Source organism: Blennius ocellaris, assembly GCF_963422515.1.
Source record: "Blennius ocellaris genome assembly, chromosome: 4".
In the NCBI taxonomy this organism is placed as follows: Eukaryota; Metazoa; Chordata; class Actinopteri; order Blenniiformes; family Blenniidae; genus Blennius; species Blennius ocellaris.
In genome coordinates, this window is record NC_137653.1 from 25,141,917 (window position 1) to 25,158,535 (window position 16,619).

The following is a 16,619-nucleotide window of genomic DNA, read 5'->3' on the forward strand; positions in this document are numbered from 1 at the left end:
GTGAAACAGCGCTGGGACTCCAACCAGGCGGGGTGGTGAGCTGCGCGGACCTACAATCTGCTCTGCACGTTAATTGCCAAATCCCCCATTACAAGAGAAGGATATTCTAATAAAATTGCTTCGGGTTTTTTTTTCTGTAACATTATTTGCTGCGCTGGCCTCAGGTGAACAGACTCATGAAGACTTTTACTCCCACTGTGGTACGATTTGCAGCTGCTTGAAGCCGGACCGGCTGCAGTTCTGCTGACGGGGGTGACCGTCTAACAAAGCATAGATCAATGGACCGGAGGGGGCCGGCGGACCGGGCCGGTTATTGGCCTCCCTGACACCCAAACCTCTTTAGCCCAGGCCCACGCTGTGCAGACCGGCCTGGCGTGGAGAAGCTTTCCTGTGCCAAGTCTTCTAACAGAGCAAACTGTCATCCCTGGATTTTTTCCAAAGTATTAAACAACATTCAGCTGCTGAGAGGCTCCTGTGGCTCGTGGCTGGAAGCAGCTTTTACCGGCAGATTCACTGATACTCCGAGATGTCGTCTGAGCTTCTGTGTTTCTCACAGACCAACACACACACACACACACACACACACACACACACACACACACACACACACACACACACACACACACACACACACACACACACACACACACACACACACACACACACACACACACACACACACACACACACACACACACACACACACACACACACACACGTACCTGCTTTCCCAGTCTGAATCTCGATGTTCTGGCTGAAGCGTCCGCAGCCTGCTGACGTTCTGGCTCGGACTTGGAAGATGTACTTAGTGCCGGGCTTCAGCCCTGACACTTTTGCACTGGTGTTTTTAGACTTCAGTGTGGAGTAACTTTGCTCTTCATTGTCCTGTGAGGGAAAAATGCAAACAGAAACAGAGATTTTCTTTGTAAAGTCGCAAGCTGCAAGTCCCTTCAAGGCCGTGTGGTCTTAATACACCAAAAGAAACGAGGGCTTAATACACCAGAGGTTAGCAGCGAAAAAAGGAATAAGACAAATGAAGAGAAAGCAGGAATCTGTCGTCTATATGTGCAAAAGTCTGAGTTTACATAAAGGAAAAGGAGTAGGAAGAAGTATAAACTAATTTTGTCTCACCTCTCAAGTACATTTGTGTCTGTCAAGACGTTTTTCTTAATTTATTGTCAACCTATATGTGATGCGTATTGTGCACAACAGTGTTTTCATATGTCAGGACATTCATACAAACAGACATCAGTAGCTAAAGTATACTTATCAATTCAACACTATCAACAAAACAAACAAACCCTAATAGCCATTGTTTATCACTGTACCTCCCATGAATCAAATCTCTTTCAACTGAATTAAGTTTGCTAATTACTCCACCGATGGTAACACAGGATACACTGGACACTATTTAAATAGTCTTAGAAATACATAGCTCCGCATGGTCCATGAATTTCAAGGCTTTGGATTTAAAAATGTTATGTTTTTTTTTTTTCAAATTGGTGTCCCCAAAATCGCCCCGAGGTGTGACTGTCAGTGTGTGTGGTTTCTGTGTGTTTGTCCTGCGATGGACTGGTGACCTGTCCAGGTGTATTCTGTATTCAGCACTGTCCTGGATGGATGGATGGATGGATGGATGGATGGATGGACATTTCAGTCTATCAGTATTACATTGGAGTCCAGTATGCTTTGAAATTGCTTTTAAGATCTTTTACATTGTGTATTAATCTCTTCATGGTCTTGGTATAACACATAACATAATTGGGAGGTGGTGGCCTGGTGGTTACTGGTTGCTCTATTCCATTCGATTCTATTCTATTCGGTTTTATTTCAAATCCCATTGTATCTGCAACAAACTCCAGTTGTGTCATTCTGTTTATTTATCTTAAAATACTGTGATGTGTTCCACCTCCACTTATTGTTATGACTGCAGCTCTGTGTATGGACTGCAAGACACATCGCCATGCCTCCACAAAACCTCTACAGTGCTCAATTTGTAACAAACTGTAGAAGAAAGAAGACTGGACTCGACAAAACGCCGCCTTTAAATCTAATGGTGTTGCTTCTCGAGGGCCCTGCCATTTAAATAAGTGAATGAGCCTTTTTGGAAATGAAACATACATTTGTGAGTCATTTTTAAATGAACGTCTTGAGTCGGAAACCAGTGGGCTTGAGCGCGAGCGCAGCAGACACGCTACAGAAGACATACAGAATAACGAGAAGGGCTTTCATGGGATTTGTCGACGATGAGAAAAATATGGGCCGGCTTTATCCCCTAAGAGTCTTTAGAGGAGGCAGAAAAAAGGCAGATCATGCTAAATCTGACACTCTCCAAAGAGCTCAACCAACACCTACGTTATTTTATTGTTATTGCCCATGCTGTGCTCTGTTATCATAAATGCATGCAAGTTGATCTGTCACTCACATGTAATTGGAGGTAATTACATCAGACAGCTTTTGATCAAGTGGGGAAGTGACAGGTACTCTGGAAAGTCTTTGTCTTATTTCTTAGATAATAGCTTCGTTTGTGCTGCATCGCTTGTTCAAAAAGTAAACTGTGAAGCTTCTTACATCCGCCTGCCAGGAAAAGTTCTTCTTTTAATCTGCATATTCATTTAAAACAAGGAGTGTGAATTTATTGTTTGAAGAAACAATTAACAATCAGGGTGATGGTTACCGCGGCGGCTGTTCGCCTGCCGCAACGTCCTTTCAGGCTTATTAAAGAGGTGTGGAGGGAAAATAAGTTCAAGATTTACAAGGTTCATCTGCCGAGCAGAAGAAGTGAATCATTCATGTGTCCTTAGGAAGGATAAGAGCCTAATTATAAAGAAGCCCTTGGTACAGTAAAAAAAAAAAAAACCTTCTTTCTATCTTTATTGTGTTCAGTGAGCTCGCCTATGTGCTCGCTGCCACCAACGTACGCGCCGTGACTCACTGTTGTTGACTACACTCATGGAGAAACATTAAGAAGGCACATTGCTGACTCGTCCACTTGAAACCCCCCCCCCCCCCCCCCCCCCCCCCGGACATCCGCTCCCCCTCATCCCTCCGCTCCCCTTCGGCGAGGCCCAGATTAAGACACCAGGGCGCAAGAGGAGCTAATCCTCCAGCACTCCCCACGCCGTCCTGTTGTTGCGCTATGAGAGCGCCAGCTCCCGGGCCACTTCCTCTGCAATTAGCTGATCTCTATCGCCACACACACACACACACACAGACACACACGTCTGCTCAACCAAACCCGCGTTTTACACTCGTTCTGCGTGGCAATTAGCTTGTACGCAGGCTGATGCTCCCGCCAGCCGCTTGCTGTCACTGTCACTATCGCTAAGTTGGGATCCATGCCGTCTCGTTCTCGCTCTCCTTCTCTCGACCCCGATTTCCTTTCAATTAGCAGGGCTGCCAGCGAGGCTCTTCTCCTGGATTAAGTTATCCAGAGTTTATGCGACACTGCTGCTTCGTATTCACAACATCTCAGCTCAGCTTCGACAGGCCCTGGGAAGAAGACCCTCTTACAGGTACAGTGGAGACTGTGTCACTCTCCTCCCTTGTACGCTGCCTGAACGGACACTCAGGTTGGGCTTTTTTCAGGAAATAAACAGAATACATTGACATGACCTGAAAAGTAATGAACACCAACACTCCAGTGTTGGCTAAGTGACAGAGATGTAGCAGTCGGTGGAGTACCTTCTCATAATATTTGATGTCGTACTCCAGGATGACTCCGTTGGGCTGGTTGGGTTCATGCCACATTAGAGACACACTGTTCTGACTGGTGTTCTCCTGGCGGATCGCCAACACTTCGGATGGCGCTGCAACAGAGAACCAGAGACAAAAAAAAAACTACTTGGTCAGTTCAAGTTGTGGACAAATCTTGGTGAGATTGAGGACACAGCCAAACATTTTGAAAAGTCCTTTGGCGTCAGTTTCAGTGAGCTTTTAACATTGAGTTAAGTTTTATTTACATAACCCCAGTTACGACACAGCCATCTCCATTAAAAGAGAAGCCAAACTCTGTTTACACAAAAAGGTTGTTTAGAGAAAACAGAACATTTTCATTGAGTTTTGGGAGACTGTTGACATCAGTGAAGGTCCTCTATGTCAACATTTACAAACTGACCCTCCTCTTCAAGAACATCAGTGACCTTGCCAGAGCAAGGGAGCTGCTGCAATACAGAGTCCTAGCATCCAAAGGTGTCCCAGGCAGGCATTGAGGTGAGGACTGGAAGGACGCGACACAGGATGTGGTAGACCAGGCCAAAATGCAGCTACGCCACAAAGCACTGCTGGGATATGTGGCTGGAAGTCGAGCTGGACGAGGCAGCATTCCAACAACCAACCGCTGGCGACAGAACCAGGTGCTGAAGCTTATCACCGAATCCATCTGTAGTACCATCGGCCTGAGTAAGAGTCACCCACCACCAAGACGCCAGATTTGCTTTTGTGACAGTGGGACAATATTCAAAGCCGAACCAAACACCCAAGCAGGCCTCCTTGGGTCAGCTCGCAACTGGCCAATGAGGATGGACTTGCATTCCCAACCAAGAAAGCCTCTAGATGGCTGTGGATGAAAAGGGACAAATCGTGGAATCGTGCTTCTTGTACACAGGCTGGGAACTGATCACTCCTCGTCGAGTCGCCCGTGAGAACGTGTCAGAAGTTGAAAGGCCTGATACACCCGACGAACCCAGGTACTACCACTGATGATGTACCACACTGTCAGTAATGTTTGTAGGTTTTTATCTGTTTTTGGGATGGTCAAAGTGAGTATCACTACGAGATGGAGTGGTTATTTCCCCACATGGCATCATGAAAGGAAAATCTCTGAATCACCTGTATGAGCACACAGCCGCTTAAAAGTGGAGCAAGTGACAGAGAGGAACAGACTTTCTTCACTTCTGGGGCCTCATACACAGGCGATAGCGACAAATTGGATCGAAGTATCAGAGAGAGAGATGAGTGCAGTTTACTGGAAGTTCCAGCTGTTCCAGCTTGTTTTTACAGTGTTTTTGTGCACAACAGCTTTTTTTTGTTTGTTTTTAATATCAGCCAGAATTTTCTCTCAGACAGCACTTTTTAAAAGTATTTAAGAACTTGTGCACTGTTGGCATATAAGAAAAAAAAGCAGGAAAGTTATTTATTAGAGGAATGTTATGGAGTTGTTTTTCTGTAATAAATGACTCTGGTGGTATTTCTATTCTTATGTAAATATGACCTTTAGAATTCGTGGCTCAAGGTCAACTCGCAACAATGATGCAAAGTGAACCTATTCTTTGCTAATCGGCAACATAAATATAAATATCCTAAGTTGCCGAGGGTTTGTGTCAGACGACATTTGGAGACCCTGTTATGTCTCGTTGTGCGTATTATTGTTTAGTGCTTTATTTTTTGATGTCATTACTTTGTGTACGTTCATGTTAGGTCTTTTGGTGTCATCGGCACTTAATGTTAAATAAAGTCACTCATGTCTAATATTGTCATTCACTTCCTGTATTAGTCGGTAGGTAACTTTTCCCCCTCTAATTCAGACCCTGACTTCCTCCCTCTGTGCCAAACGAAAGCCTTTTAGATAAATGACTACGGGTCCTGAGTCTGAGTCCACCAGTTCAGTGTCTTAGCTCATCATACTGAGTCCATTTGCCACAACCAGCTGTCTATGTCAGGGAAACAATGACGTACAAGGTTTAAAATCAATGTAATTCAAAGTTCCAATGTAAATACTTGATAAATTAGTATTGTTCAATTGATGGAAAGTCCAACATGACCCTTCACTGCGAACCTTGATGAAAGGTCTCACACTCTTGGTGTTTTGAGATAGAAGCAGCTTTGTTGGCACCTGCTGAAGAAATGGTTCTTTATTGTTGCATCAATAAACCATTTAAAAGTAGTTACAGTACTTGAATGTTACCTAAAAATGTCTTTAAAACATGAATAAACAATGATGCTTTCAGTGTGATGTGGCTGAACAGGAGTCATGTCTCTGTCTTCCTGTATCTGATCTGTGCGTTCCTTTAACAGTGTTGGTCTTTACAGTCAAACAACCACTAAGTGCTCCGTCGGGTTTAGCGCCTCGCTGTCAACCGATGAAGTACATTACTTGATGCTAAGCTAGGAAGGTGAACTTTGTTTTTGAGACGACAGCAACCGTGGCACAATGAGAGTTAAGATAGTCGATTGAAGAAGGACGTTACGTCTAGACAGCCAAACAGGAAATGACTTTAAAACTAGGAAAGTGGCTGGTTCGGATAAAGATCCTGTGTTGGTTCATCACGGTAGAAATAGAAACAGAGAAACATTAGGAAAATAAAAGGACAACGTCATGGTGTTGTGGGTGTCTGTTTACATGACAATGGTGCTCAAAGTCACTGAAAACTGAACTTTTTGAAAACAGCTATCAGGGTGGACCTTCTTTAAAATGTTCTTCACACACATCTGGATAAGTTAACCCAGGAAACTCCTGGATATCTGGATATGTTGATCACGCTTCGTAGTTCAGGTCTCAGGTGTATAGCAGTGTAGAGTTGTTTTGTTTTGATTGTGTGTATAAAGAAATCACGTGTAACCTGCGTCTACCTACGTTATTCTAGTGGGGATGCTATTATTTTAAGTTAATTCATAAACTGATTTATCGGAGCTTTGCAATGTCATTGAGGTATAATGTGACTTTTCAGTTTATAAACTGGAATTATTTAATTTAATTTAAATATTTGCACCAAGTTGCACTTTTATTTTATTTCAAACATTTGAATGGTGCGGCTGGTCTGTTGTGTTTTACAAATGCTGTTAAAAGCTAAGTGAGCTTTACATTTTAATAAAGCCAAAGCAGTTACATAACTTCAGTTGTGCTCACATAGTTTCCTTCTTTCTTTAGGGGGCCACAATAGTTCTGGTTCAGTGAACGTGCTGTTTTTAAATGTTGGTATCAAGCAAATTACATTCACATATTATTAACAACTTTTTAGAGTGACAAAAAGAATCGGATCGCTATCGGCCAATCCTCAAGGCTGCAGTACCGGATGTGAAAAAGTGGGAATCGCAATTGTCAAGAAGATTGACAATTTTCTTTTGCTTTTTCTGGTCAAGTTTGAATTCCAGCTCAAAGACTATAAGCTAACAAAATAATTTCTCTCAATTTCAAACCCTTTATTAGCTCATGACTACATTAGTATTAGAGCATACTCATGTGTTGCCTCAGGAAATGGATATCAATGTTTTACAAAGCTGTGAATACATGGCAGTGAGTTCTTGCAGAAGATTATTCTCAGTTTTAAGATGTTTCTACAGAAAAAAATCCTCTCAGATTATGATGATCAACAACATATTCTGTTGGTGTTCTACGTTGCTAATATACCGTCATTTCCTATAAAATGATAAAACTTTATGGATTTTTAAGTTCACGGGCTTAATGCCACCAGATTCTACTTTTGCATGTAGACACATGTTGTTTTGAGCCTCTGCTCCTCTAAAACGTGCTCTAAAAGTGACCTCGTCTTGTGCTGTTTTCCGTGGTCCAGAACTCCAGCCGCTGACAGCCGTGAGTGATGCGTTCAGGTGCATCATGTAAACCTGCTGCACTGTAAACCCGAACAAGCTCGCAGAACTCTAAACGTTTTGTGTAACAGATTAAACAAGAATATTTAAGTGATGTTGTTAAATGTTTAAAGATTAATATTTAACTAATTGATTTATAGATAGTAAAATCAGATAAGCCTGATAATCTGGTTTATTATTATATAGTATCACAGGGTTGCACGTTTAATGTAATACAGATATATTTTGTAAAAGGCAAAAAGCACCACTGCTTAAGATTTTTACCATCCTGAGGGAATTCTTTCCACATAAGAAACCAGAACATCATATCGATAATATGCCACGGTTTGATGGTAAAGACTACAAACTGTATGAATATTTTATGAACACGTATCCTAAGGCAATTTGTTGTTATCGTCACTCTCTGCTGTCAATTTCTGTATAATAGTGTGATGGCTTTGTTGCTTTGTGTGCCAACATCTGGTTTAAACAGTGGCCAAGGCTGTGAAGTGAATTATTATTACAGAAACATTCAAACCAAGGTCACTTGGTTGACCTTTCCTCCATCCAGGCACCAGACCACAGCCAATATATATCATATGGCTAATTTTGGGTGGAGTTATCACATTACGAGTACAGTCATAAGTAATTTGCATGAAAGATGTAACAATGTGCAGCTTGTTATGAACCCTACCTGCCTGGTTCGTCGTGATGTTGACCAGAGCGTAAGGCGACGGCTCGTTGCTCAGGTGAGTCACGGCGTTGGTGGCCTGGATGCGGAAGGAGTAGTTGGTGTGGGCCACCAGGTTGAGCACCGTCACCCACGGCTCCTTGAGTCCGCTCTGTCGGGGGACGAATCGAACCGCCGCCGTACCCAAGCGCTCCACCATCCCCCCTCCCCCGATGCCGGCCCCTCCTCCCGCTTTTCCTCCACCTGTGCCCCCGCTGCCGCCGCCGCTGCCCGGCGAGGTGGAGCAGTCCTCGCAAGGGCCGCCTTCCCCTGAGCACTTCAGACACAGCACGCCGTACTGCAAGTCGCTGCGGCCGCCGGTGTCCAGAGGGCGATCCCACTCTAAATTCACCGAGGTCCCGTTGACCGAGGAGATGACGTTCACCGGAGCAGATGGAGGGCCTGAAGAAAAGAAGGAAAGAGATTCCAGTTCACTGCCAGGTTTGATCAGGTCTAGAGAAGAAAATTGGATTTTTTTTTTGGGAGGCTGAGATAAGCTCAGGCAACGCTGCGTGTTTGTGTGCACTTCATCTTTGGAGGCCTGCGTGGGATTGGCTTGTATGGTTTGTCTGCACTTACGGGAGCACGAAGCCGCCGGCGTGTCGTCGGCTGCCCGGTAGTAGTTGGAGTCACAGGGGCAGGAGAGGGCAGCTCTGGTCTCCGAGTGACTGTGCTGGGGACATTTTCCGCACAGGCCATCGCCCGCCACCGGCTTATAGAAACCCGCCTCACAGGCTGCAGGGAGGGAGAGAATAAATAGAGTAAAAATAGGGCTTGCAGTGAAGCTGCACTCCCATAATCACTCAGACCAGGATAAAATTCGGGAGAGAGTGCAGCCAGAAAGGCATGAATCACACTCTCATAGCAAGCTATGCATCGCTTCAACTTTCTCAAAACTGTGTCATCTTCTCTAAAGCATTCCTTTTACAACGCCCCCCCCCCACACACACACTCACACACACACACGCACGCACACCACCTAGTCCACCGTCCCTTCATCAATCTATGTATAATTACAGGCCTTGTAACCGCAGAGACCGCAGAGCAGGAGATGAAAGTCCTACTTCTTTCTGCTCAGATTTGGGCTGAAAAGGCGCTGCACTGTTGATACTCCCAGAGAGACCATCAGAATCCAGACCGTGTTTCAACCAATTCAGCTCTTCTGATACATATTCACTTTTAACTCTGCACTGATTAATAATGGAGGGGGCTCTGATAAATATATTCTCTTTCCAGGCGGTTAATAGGCTTCTGCTATGGTAAATGGGGCAGTGGTAACACACACACACACATACACACGCATGCACACACACACACACACACACACACACACACACCCACACCCACACCCACACACACACACACACACACACACACACACACACACACACACACACACACACACACACACACACACACATACAGTGGATGTTTGCCCTTCCTCGCGGGGTGATTTATGCCGTGTTTTGGTTTACAGCGTTAGCCTAATGTCTCCTTGTTAAGCTTATAGGAGCCACTTTAGGTGTTTAAACTTCAAAAGGTGCAGAAAAAGAGACCATGAAATTGGATAGCCAACTGCAGCTGAAGTTTTAACAAAGGGAATAGTTCAAATGTATTCGGGATTATTGGCTGAGACATTTTTAGACACATCTAAAAATGGAGTGAAGCCGTCACAAGCCTTGGGAGTACACATGCAGGAATCCAAGTGTGACGCTTGTGAAACAGTTACACTCTGTTGTTACGATGGATAATATGAGACATCAGCTTTTACAGATCATCACTGGAACCTGCTGTAAATGTCCTCATTACAGTGACCATGTACAATGCCAGTGTAGCATTTAATCTTTGATTCAATTTCCACATGATTTATTGGGATTTCCATGAAGGTAAAACTCTCAGAAGCGCAACTCTCCTGCTTGTGGCGTTGAACAGAATTGTGTTTATTGAACTGAATGTATTCTAAAATACATCCAAACTGGCTGAACACACGGAAAGAATATGAAGCATTAATGACAACGTATATTATTATAGTATTTCTGTAAAAATATCTGCATGATGGCGCAGGGGTTAGTGCTCTTGCCTCACAGTGTTGTCGGTTCAAGTACGGCCCGGAGCCTTTCTGTGGAGAGCTGACATGTTCTCCCTGCGTGTGGTGGTTTCCTCTAATTCTTCTAAAAAAACATGCCCCTGTGCAAGACCTTCTCCTCCCCCCAAGCACCCCCCACTGTGTGGCTGCTACTGATGGGCTTATTCTGGGGAATAATACAGTGCTATAAAATAAAATACTTTAATGTCTGTGAATACTGCTTCCTCTGTAACATATTTATTACATGCACAGGTCCATATATATAAAAAAAACAAAACAAGAACATACAAGTGAAAAAGAGAAACAAAAAATAAAACAACAATGACACAAATATCATACAAAAACTGTGCATGTTAAAATGTATACAGACTATTGTCCCAATGTCGTCTGAGTTTAGAGGACAATCTGTTGCGGCTTTTCGAAGGGCTGACCAGGGCTTTACAGTGTGGTTCTTGGATTCGTCCAGTCGACACGTAAAGCCTCAAATGAGAGGACAATTGACTGGCACTGTGCCATCTTGGAGCTCGGAGCAGCAGCCTCAGAGCATCATTATAGGCAACTTTGAGGGGGAAATTTTTTTTATCTTTGAACGTGAAAAGAAACACGATCCTAATCTGTAAATAAAACACCACCTTAAATTTTAATTTAAAAAAAAGTACAAGATTGAAAAATGTGTAATAAATTATATCATCAAAAGATTTCCAGAGCTGGATCAAAATGATATTTAAGTTGAAAAAAAAACCTTTCATACACATATTTCTATTTTGAATACAGTGTTTTTATTTTTAATTCGAGATCAAACCATGAACAACCAACAGCAGCAACTCGTGGCCAACATGACAACGACTTCGTTTTCAGTGTTTCTGCCATTGTCGTGTAAACGAGAATCATTGTTATGCAACTGTGAAACTTCAGACTGAAAAAGCAAAAACAATGCGGGGGGATAATTGTCCGAGAGTAGAAGAAATAACCAACACTTCAAACACGGTTTTGAACATGATAAACTCTCATGAATATACCACTATAAAATATAAAATGTCTCATTCCCATTAAGCTAATTATGATAACATGATGAAGATGAGATAAACTGAAACACTTGTCTTTGTATTGTTGGCCTTCCCCATGTAATGTATCGTCATGCATGACGACCTCCATGACAATGAAGTTGAATCAGTATGTCTCTCAGTAGGGACCGGAATTGATACGATATTTACGATTCCGATTCCATTTTGTATTCTGCTTTAATGACGCAATTCTCTATCGATTGTCATTTGCGGAAAAAAAGACAACAAACAGGTCGATTAGACTTTGTTTAGTTTAGAAAAAACATACAAAGCCAACAGTGAGGTGGTCACAGGCCCATGGCCTGGGGCTCCTCTGTGGACGGCCAGGCGGTCCCCAGAAAGTCTTAACAGCAGGGGACTATCACTGCTGTGTGCAAATGTTTGTCTATGTTAAGCATGTAGCATGTAGCATGTAGCATGTAGTATGACTCAGAGTAAAATCCACCTGAACCACTGATCAGTTAAGCTACTGAGAAACATTGGGCTAATTCTGCATGTCCAAATGTCTCTGGTGATTAAGTTGCTGGTGATTAAGTTGCTGGTGATTAAGTTGCTGGTGATTAAGTTGCTGGTGTTGTACGGACTTTCTATCTCCTTCTATTGATATTTTGGCAGAACATAATTTGCAGTCCGCCTTGCTTTTGTCGTTCTCATTAATATTGAAAAAAAATCACTCATCCTCTCTTGCCTACCTGCTGCTGATGTTGCTCAAAGATGACGTCACATAATACTCACAAGGTTGTACCAGGGACCTATTACAATTACAAGTATTCCATGCAGTATCAAACGTGATACCCACTGCAGCCCCATGTATGCAAATGCCCCCCCCCCCTTTCTGCTCAGAGGAGACTGAATTCCCCCCATGGTCTCTGATAGTCACTGAGCGTTTCACACCTTTGAATTCCCCCTCCTTCATCAAAAGCCTTGGGAAGAGATTCTCTTCCAGTCTTCCCCCGAGTCTTCCCCCTTTGAACACCGGGGAGAAAGGAGCTGCATTCCAGCAGCTCAGCTGTAGCCCAGCCTGCATACAGCTGACAGCAGAGGCCTGCAACCAAAGGCCTCCACTCCTCAGTTCCTCTCTTGACCCGACCAGGAGGGTCAGACCTTCCCCTGATCTAGAGACCAGCACCCAGAGTCTGATCTCCCACCAAGCAGGGAAACCATCACAGACCTGAGCGACCAGCTCCTCCGTCTGGACAAAAGGAACAACCAGGAGGCTCCTGAATCATCAACTTCTTCTTCTCCTCCTCACCCTGCAGAACCAGCCAACCACAGTTAGCAGGAGGTGCTAACTACAGGAAAAGAAACCAGCTTCCCTCCAGCCTGGGCAACAACTGAACTCCTTCAAGGAAGTGGGAACAACAACCAGGCATTACCTGAGATTAGTTAAACCTGATGCTATGATAGAACTGTTTAACTTCATGAAGATGTTGATTCTATTACAGTGATTGAGTTCTAATGATAATGATATTAGGAGCAGCTATCAACCTGCAAACCAACGTTAGCTCTGCTATAGACAGGGTCTGCATGATAATCTTTGCTTTACTAACATGTTAACTCACAATCCTACACATATCACATCAAAGACAACATCACACCGTAACTGAACACCATCTGACGACTCCTGATGTTTTATAAAGCAAATCACATTCACATCAACTCATTCTAGAAATGGTCCTCTAGCAGAGACACACAGGAAGCAGATGCTAAAGACGAGCTTCCATGTTCCATTGTTCTCCAGCACATGGTGGAGACCCAGGACAGACTTCCTGCTCTCTGATAACCTCCATTTGGAATGTAGTTCCTTGTTTTCCACCATCTTGTTTTGTAGTTCCATCACGTCACACACACACACACACACACACACACACACACACACACACACACACACACACACACACACACACACACACACACACACACACACACACACACACACACACACACACACACACACCAAGCTGTATATAAGTAGTTAGAATCTGTGTTTTCTTTGTTTTCATTGTAAATAAATTTAATTTTTGGAATCATACTTGCTGTTTTATCAATGAGCACAAAGATGAATGAAATGTCGACCTCTTCTGTGTCAAGAACTCTAAAATCCTTCAAGCTTTACTGTTAATTCTGGTAATTGTAATTAATTTAACTATTAATTCAAATTCCCGATTAACTGTTTAGTATATCTTATGAGATGGTATAAAGGAATTGGCTATCATTTACTGTTAAGACAGGTGGTGCTGCCAAAGTATGTAAAACAGATCAGATTAAAATTTCAATAACACAATTAATAACCATCTTTGATCGTTATTAATCATTATCGATAGCCAAACACAACATAAGATGGTACCTTGTGATCCTTATGAGGTAAGAAATCCCTACAACGTGTTTTTTCTTGTCAGTATGACAGCTAATTGTGTTCAAGGTATTTCAGAGGGATTGCAAATGTGTGTCTCACAATAAATATATGAGTAATTAGCACTAATGTTTTTATCTGACTCAGTGAAAACCGGAGATACCCAGGACACAAGCAGGAGGAAGAGAACTTTCCGGTGGGCTGAACTCACCGCAGAGCCGGGAGCTCTGGGTGGGTGAAGCAGTGGGTGGAGGATGGGGAGGATGAGGCGGAGGAGGAGGAGGAGCTGCGAGCTGCGAGCAGCTTGCGGTGTTGCTGTAATGGATTTACCAGCTCAACTTCTTCCACTGTTTACCAAGAAATCCTCCGCTCAGACAAAAACACCTTAATTTATTTACAGACACGGGGCCAACATGCCGACAAACCCAGAGGGACGCGCCGTGTTTGCAGTGCACATTTAGGGCAGTTTGAGGGATTTCACACTATCGTCCTATAGGTTCTCCATTGAAGCGCAGTCCAATGACTCTGCTGCGGCATCATGGGATACCAGCTGTGAACAACAACGAGGATGTAAGAAGCTGTTTAAGTAGATTAATTCCACTTGGGTCTGGCAGCACACGCTGTAAGCAAGTCAGTGACACACTGTCACTTGGTATATAGGTTATTAATATATATGTTGCAAATTTAAAGCAGTCTGTATGAAATATGAAACTGACAGCCGGGGCGAGCAGGCTGTGAGTGGAAATCAATATATTTAATGTAAAGGACCATGTATTTTTTTTTTTTAATGAAAGACGACATTTGATTGTGTTTGTAAGAACGTGTACATGAATGAGTACAATCAAACAGGACATACTATGAATACTTCTTCCGATGCTTTCTTGACAGCAATGTTAATGTGAAGAGACACATACAACGGGGGCTCCAAGCTACTGAACATGATGAAATATTAAGTTTTATTAAAGTAAGTAAATAGAAATTAGTGTAAACATAGATGAGTTTGTTCAAAAGCCGGCTTGACTACGCAGGTTCGAGGAGCTCGTAGTACCTCGGAGTACGAAAACGTAATCACTGAAGGCTCTCGGCTGAAAAGTCATTGTGGGAAAATATATTTGATGCAGATTACATGGAAATGTCTGCAGGGCATTTTAGAGTGTTAGCATCACGTGCTTACAGCGCCGCACGCCGAAGCTCTGCCGCGACCTACCAAGTGAAATCAGGGTTAAATCTTCATGTGACCCTACGAAGAAGGAAGCGCAGCTTTTTATTGATTTGCATTTACATTCTGCAGCTGTTGTGGTTGTTTGAAAATGAGCAGGAATGAGAAACGAGTGAAGTCACCCACACGCCTGCATAGAAGACGCTCCGACACGTACATACGACGGCGCGCGGCACTATGGAGGAACAGACTGGAGGCCCTGTCGTTCACTCTCCGGGCCCCCGCAGGAGCCGCAAACTATTTCTATTTGAGCTATTCATCCCACACTGCGTTCTCGCCTTTTTTTTCTTTTCTTTTTTTTTAGCCCATTAATCCCTACATCCCTTGATGTTTTTTTTGCGGGAGCCCCTGAGTTGAAAAGCAGGCCACGATAAACATCGGAACAGCTCGTTTATCAAGGAGAGAGGTGGCGGGCGCTTTGATGTCTCTGACCGATTCACTGGGAGGGTTACACACACACACACACACACACACACACACACACACACACACACACACACACACACACACACACACACACACACATACACACACACACACACGCAGGTTATGGTAATGTAAGTCACACGTCGACGTGCACGTGGGCGCAGCTGGCGTTGGACACAGCCACAGTAACCACACAGACCCAACACATAATATGAGTTCATCAACACGCAGGTGGATGTGCAGGCAGGGTGCAGGCGGTCTGCGTCAAGGCCAGCTGAGATAACCTTTCCCTTTCACGTTTCATGTGGAGCAAATGGGAAATACAAAATGGTAACATCCTCATCAAAGGACGCGATGCAGCTGAAAGACTTCACAAACTGCCCAAGGAACCTGATTAATTGGCAATGTCACAAATAGCGCACTCTGCAGCCTGTGTCACCCACTTTTCAACAAAAAAAGATAGAAAACTTGATATCCTGCCACACTGTAGTCCAAGGGTGTCAGGTGTTTGGCCCATGGACTGGACCCGGTCCACCAGACAGTCCAATCCGGCGCACAAGATGACAGTTTGCTGCTGTGAGAAATCTGATAGTAACTGCAATGTATCTATATGACCACCTGTCTGTATCGTGTGGTGGGTCAGTTCAGGTGGTCAGCATTAATTAATTAATCAATTAATGTTTTAAGCCTTTGAAGACATACATATTGAAATAAAAATTGACTGTGGTCTGTAAGTTGTAAAGTACCTGGTGAACTGAGGCTTCATTTTGTTGAAATTCTAGTTAGTTTATTCAGTTCTCAGGTTTGTCATGTGTTGTCAAATGATAGTTCGTTAAATGTAAACTTCCTAATGATATATTAATCCTTTGTTCCACTATAGGGAAAACTGATATTTAAAGTTCCACTTATCATATATTATGATGTCATTTATTCCTCGTCCGGCCTATTTGAGATCCTTGCCCCCTGACGGAAAAGGAATCTACATTGTCATGTAGTTCCTAGAACACTTGCTCACACAGCAAACATTTTCTTGTGTGATTCCAGGCCAGAGGGCTGTTTAGTGAATGTCTTGTATTCTGCGAGTACTGCAGTTTCCTTCCAAGTCTAAAAACGTATTTGAAGTAAGTGTAATTGAACGTGTGTAGATGACGGTGGACGCTGTTCCACACTGGTTCCACACTGGTCCCACACTGGTCCCACACCACCATGAGACA

At 43.5% G+C, this 16,619-nt stretch overlaps 1 protein-coding gene across 1 annotated transcript in view; it reads right to left on the reverse strand.

Annotated features, from left to right (window-relative positions):
* epha8 (eph receptor A8) overlaps positions 1-16,619 on the reverse strand; it is a gene marked incomplete at both ends in the record, with an annotated part of 166,565 nt that overhangs the window by 20,038 nt on the left and 129,908 nt on the right. Inside the window, 4 exons of the mRNA XM_080495021.1 lie at positions 723-885; positions 3,685-3,809; positions 8,222-8,659; positions 8,837-8,992. Of these exons, the coding sequence (XP_080351147.1) occupies positions 723-885; positions 3,685-3,809; positions 8,222-8,659; positions 8,837-8,992 (882 nt within the window). The remainder of the gene's footprint in view (positions 1-722; positions 886-3,684; positions 3,810-8,221; positions 8,660-8,836; positions 8,993-16,619) is intronic.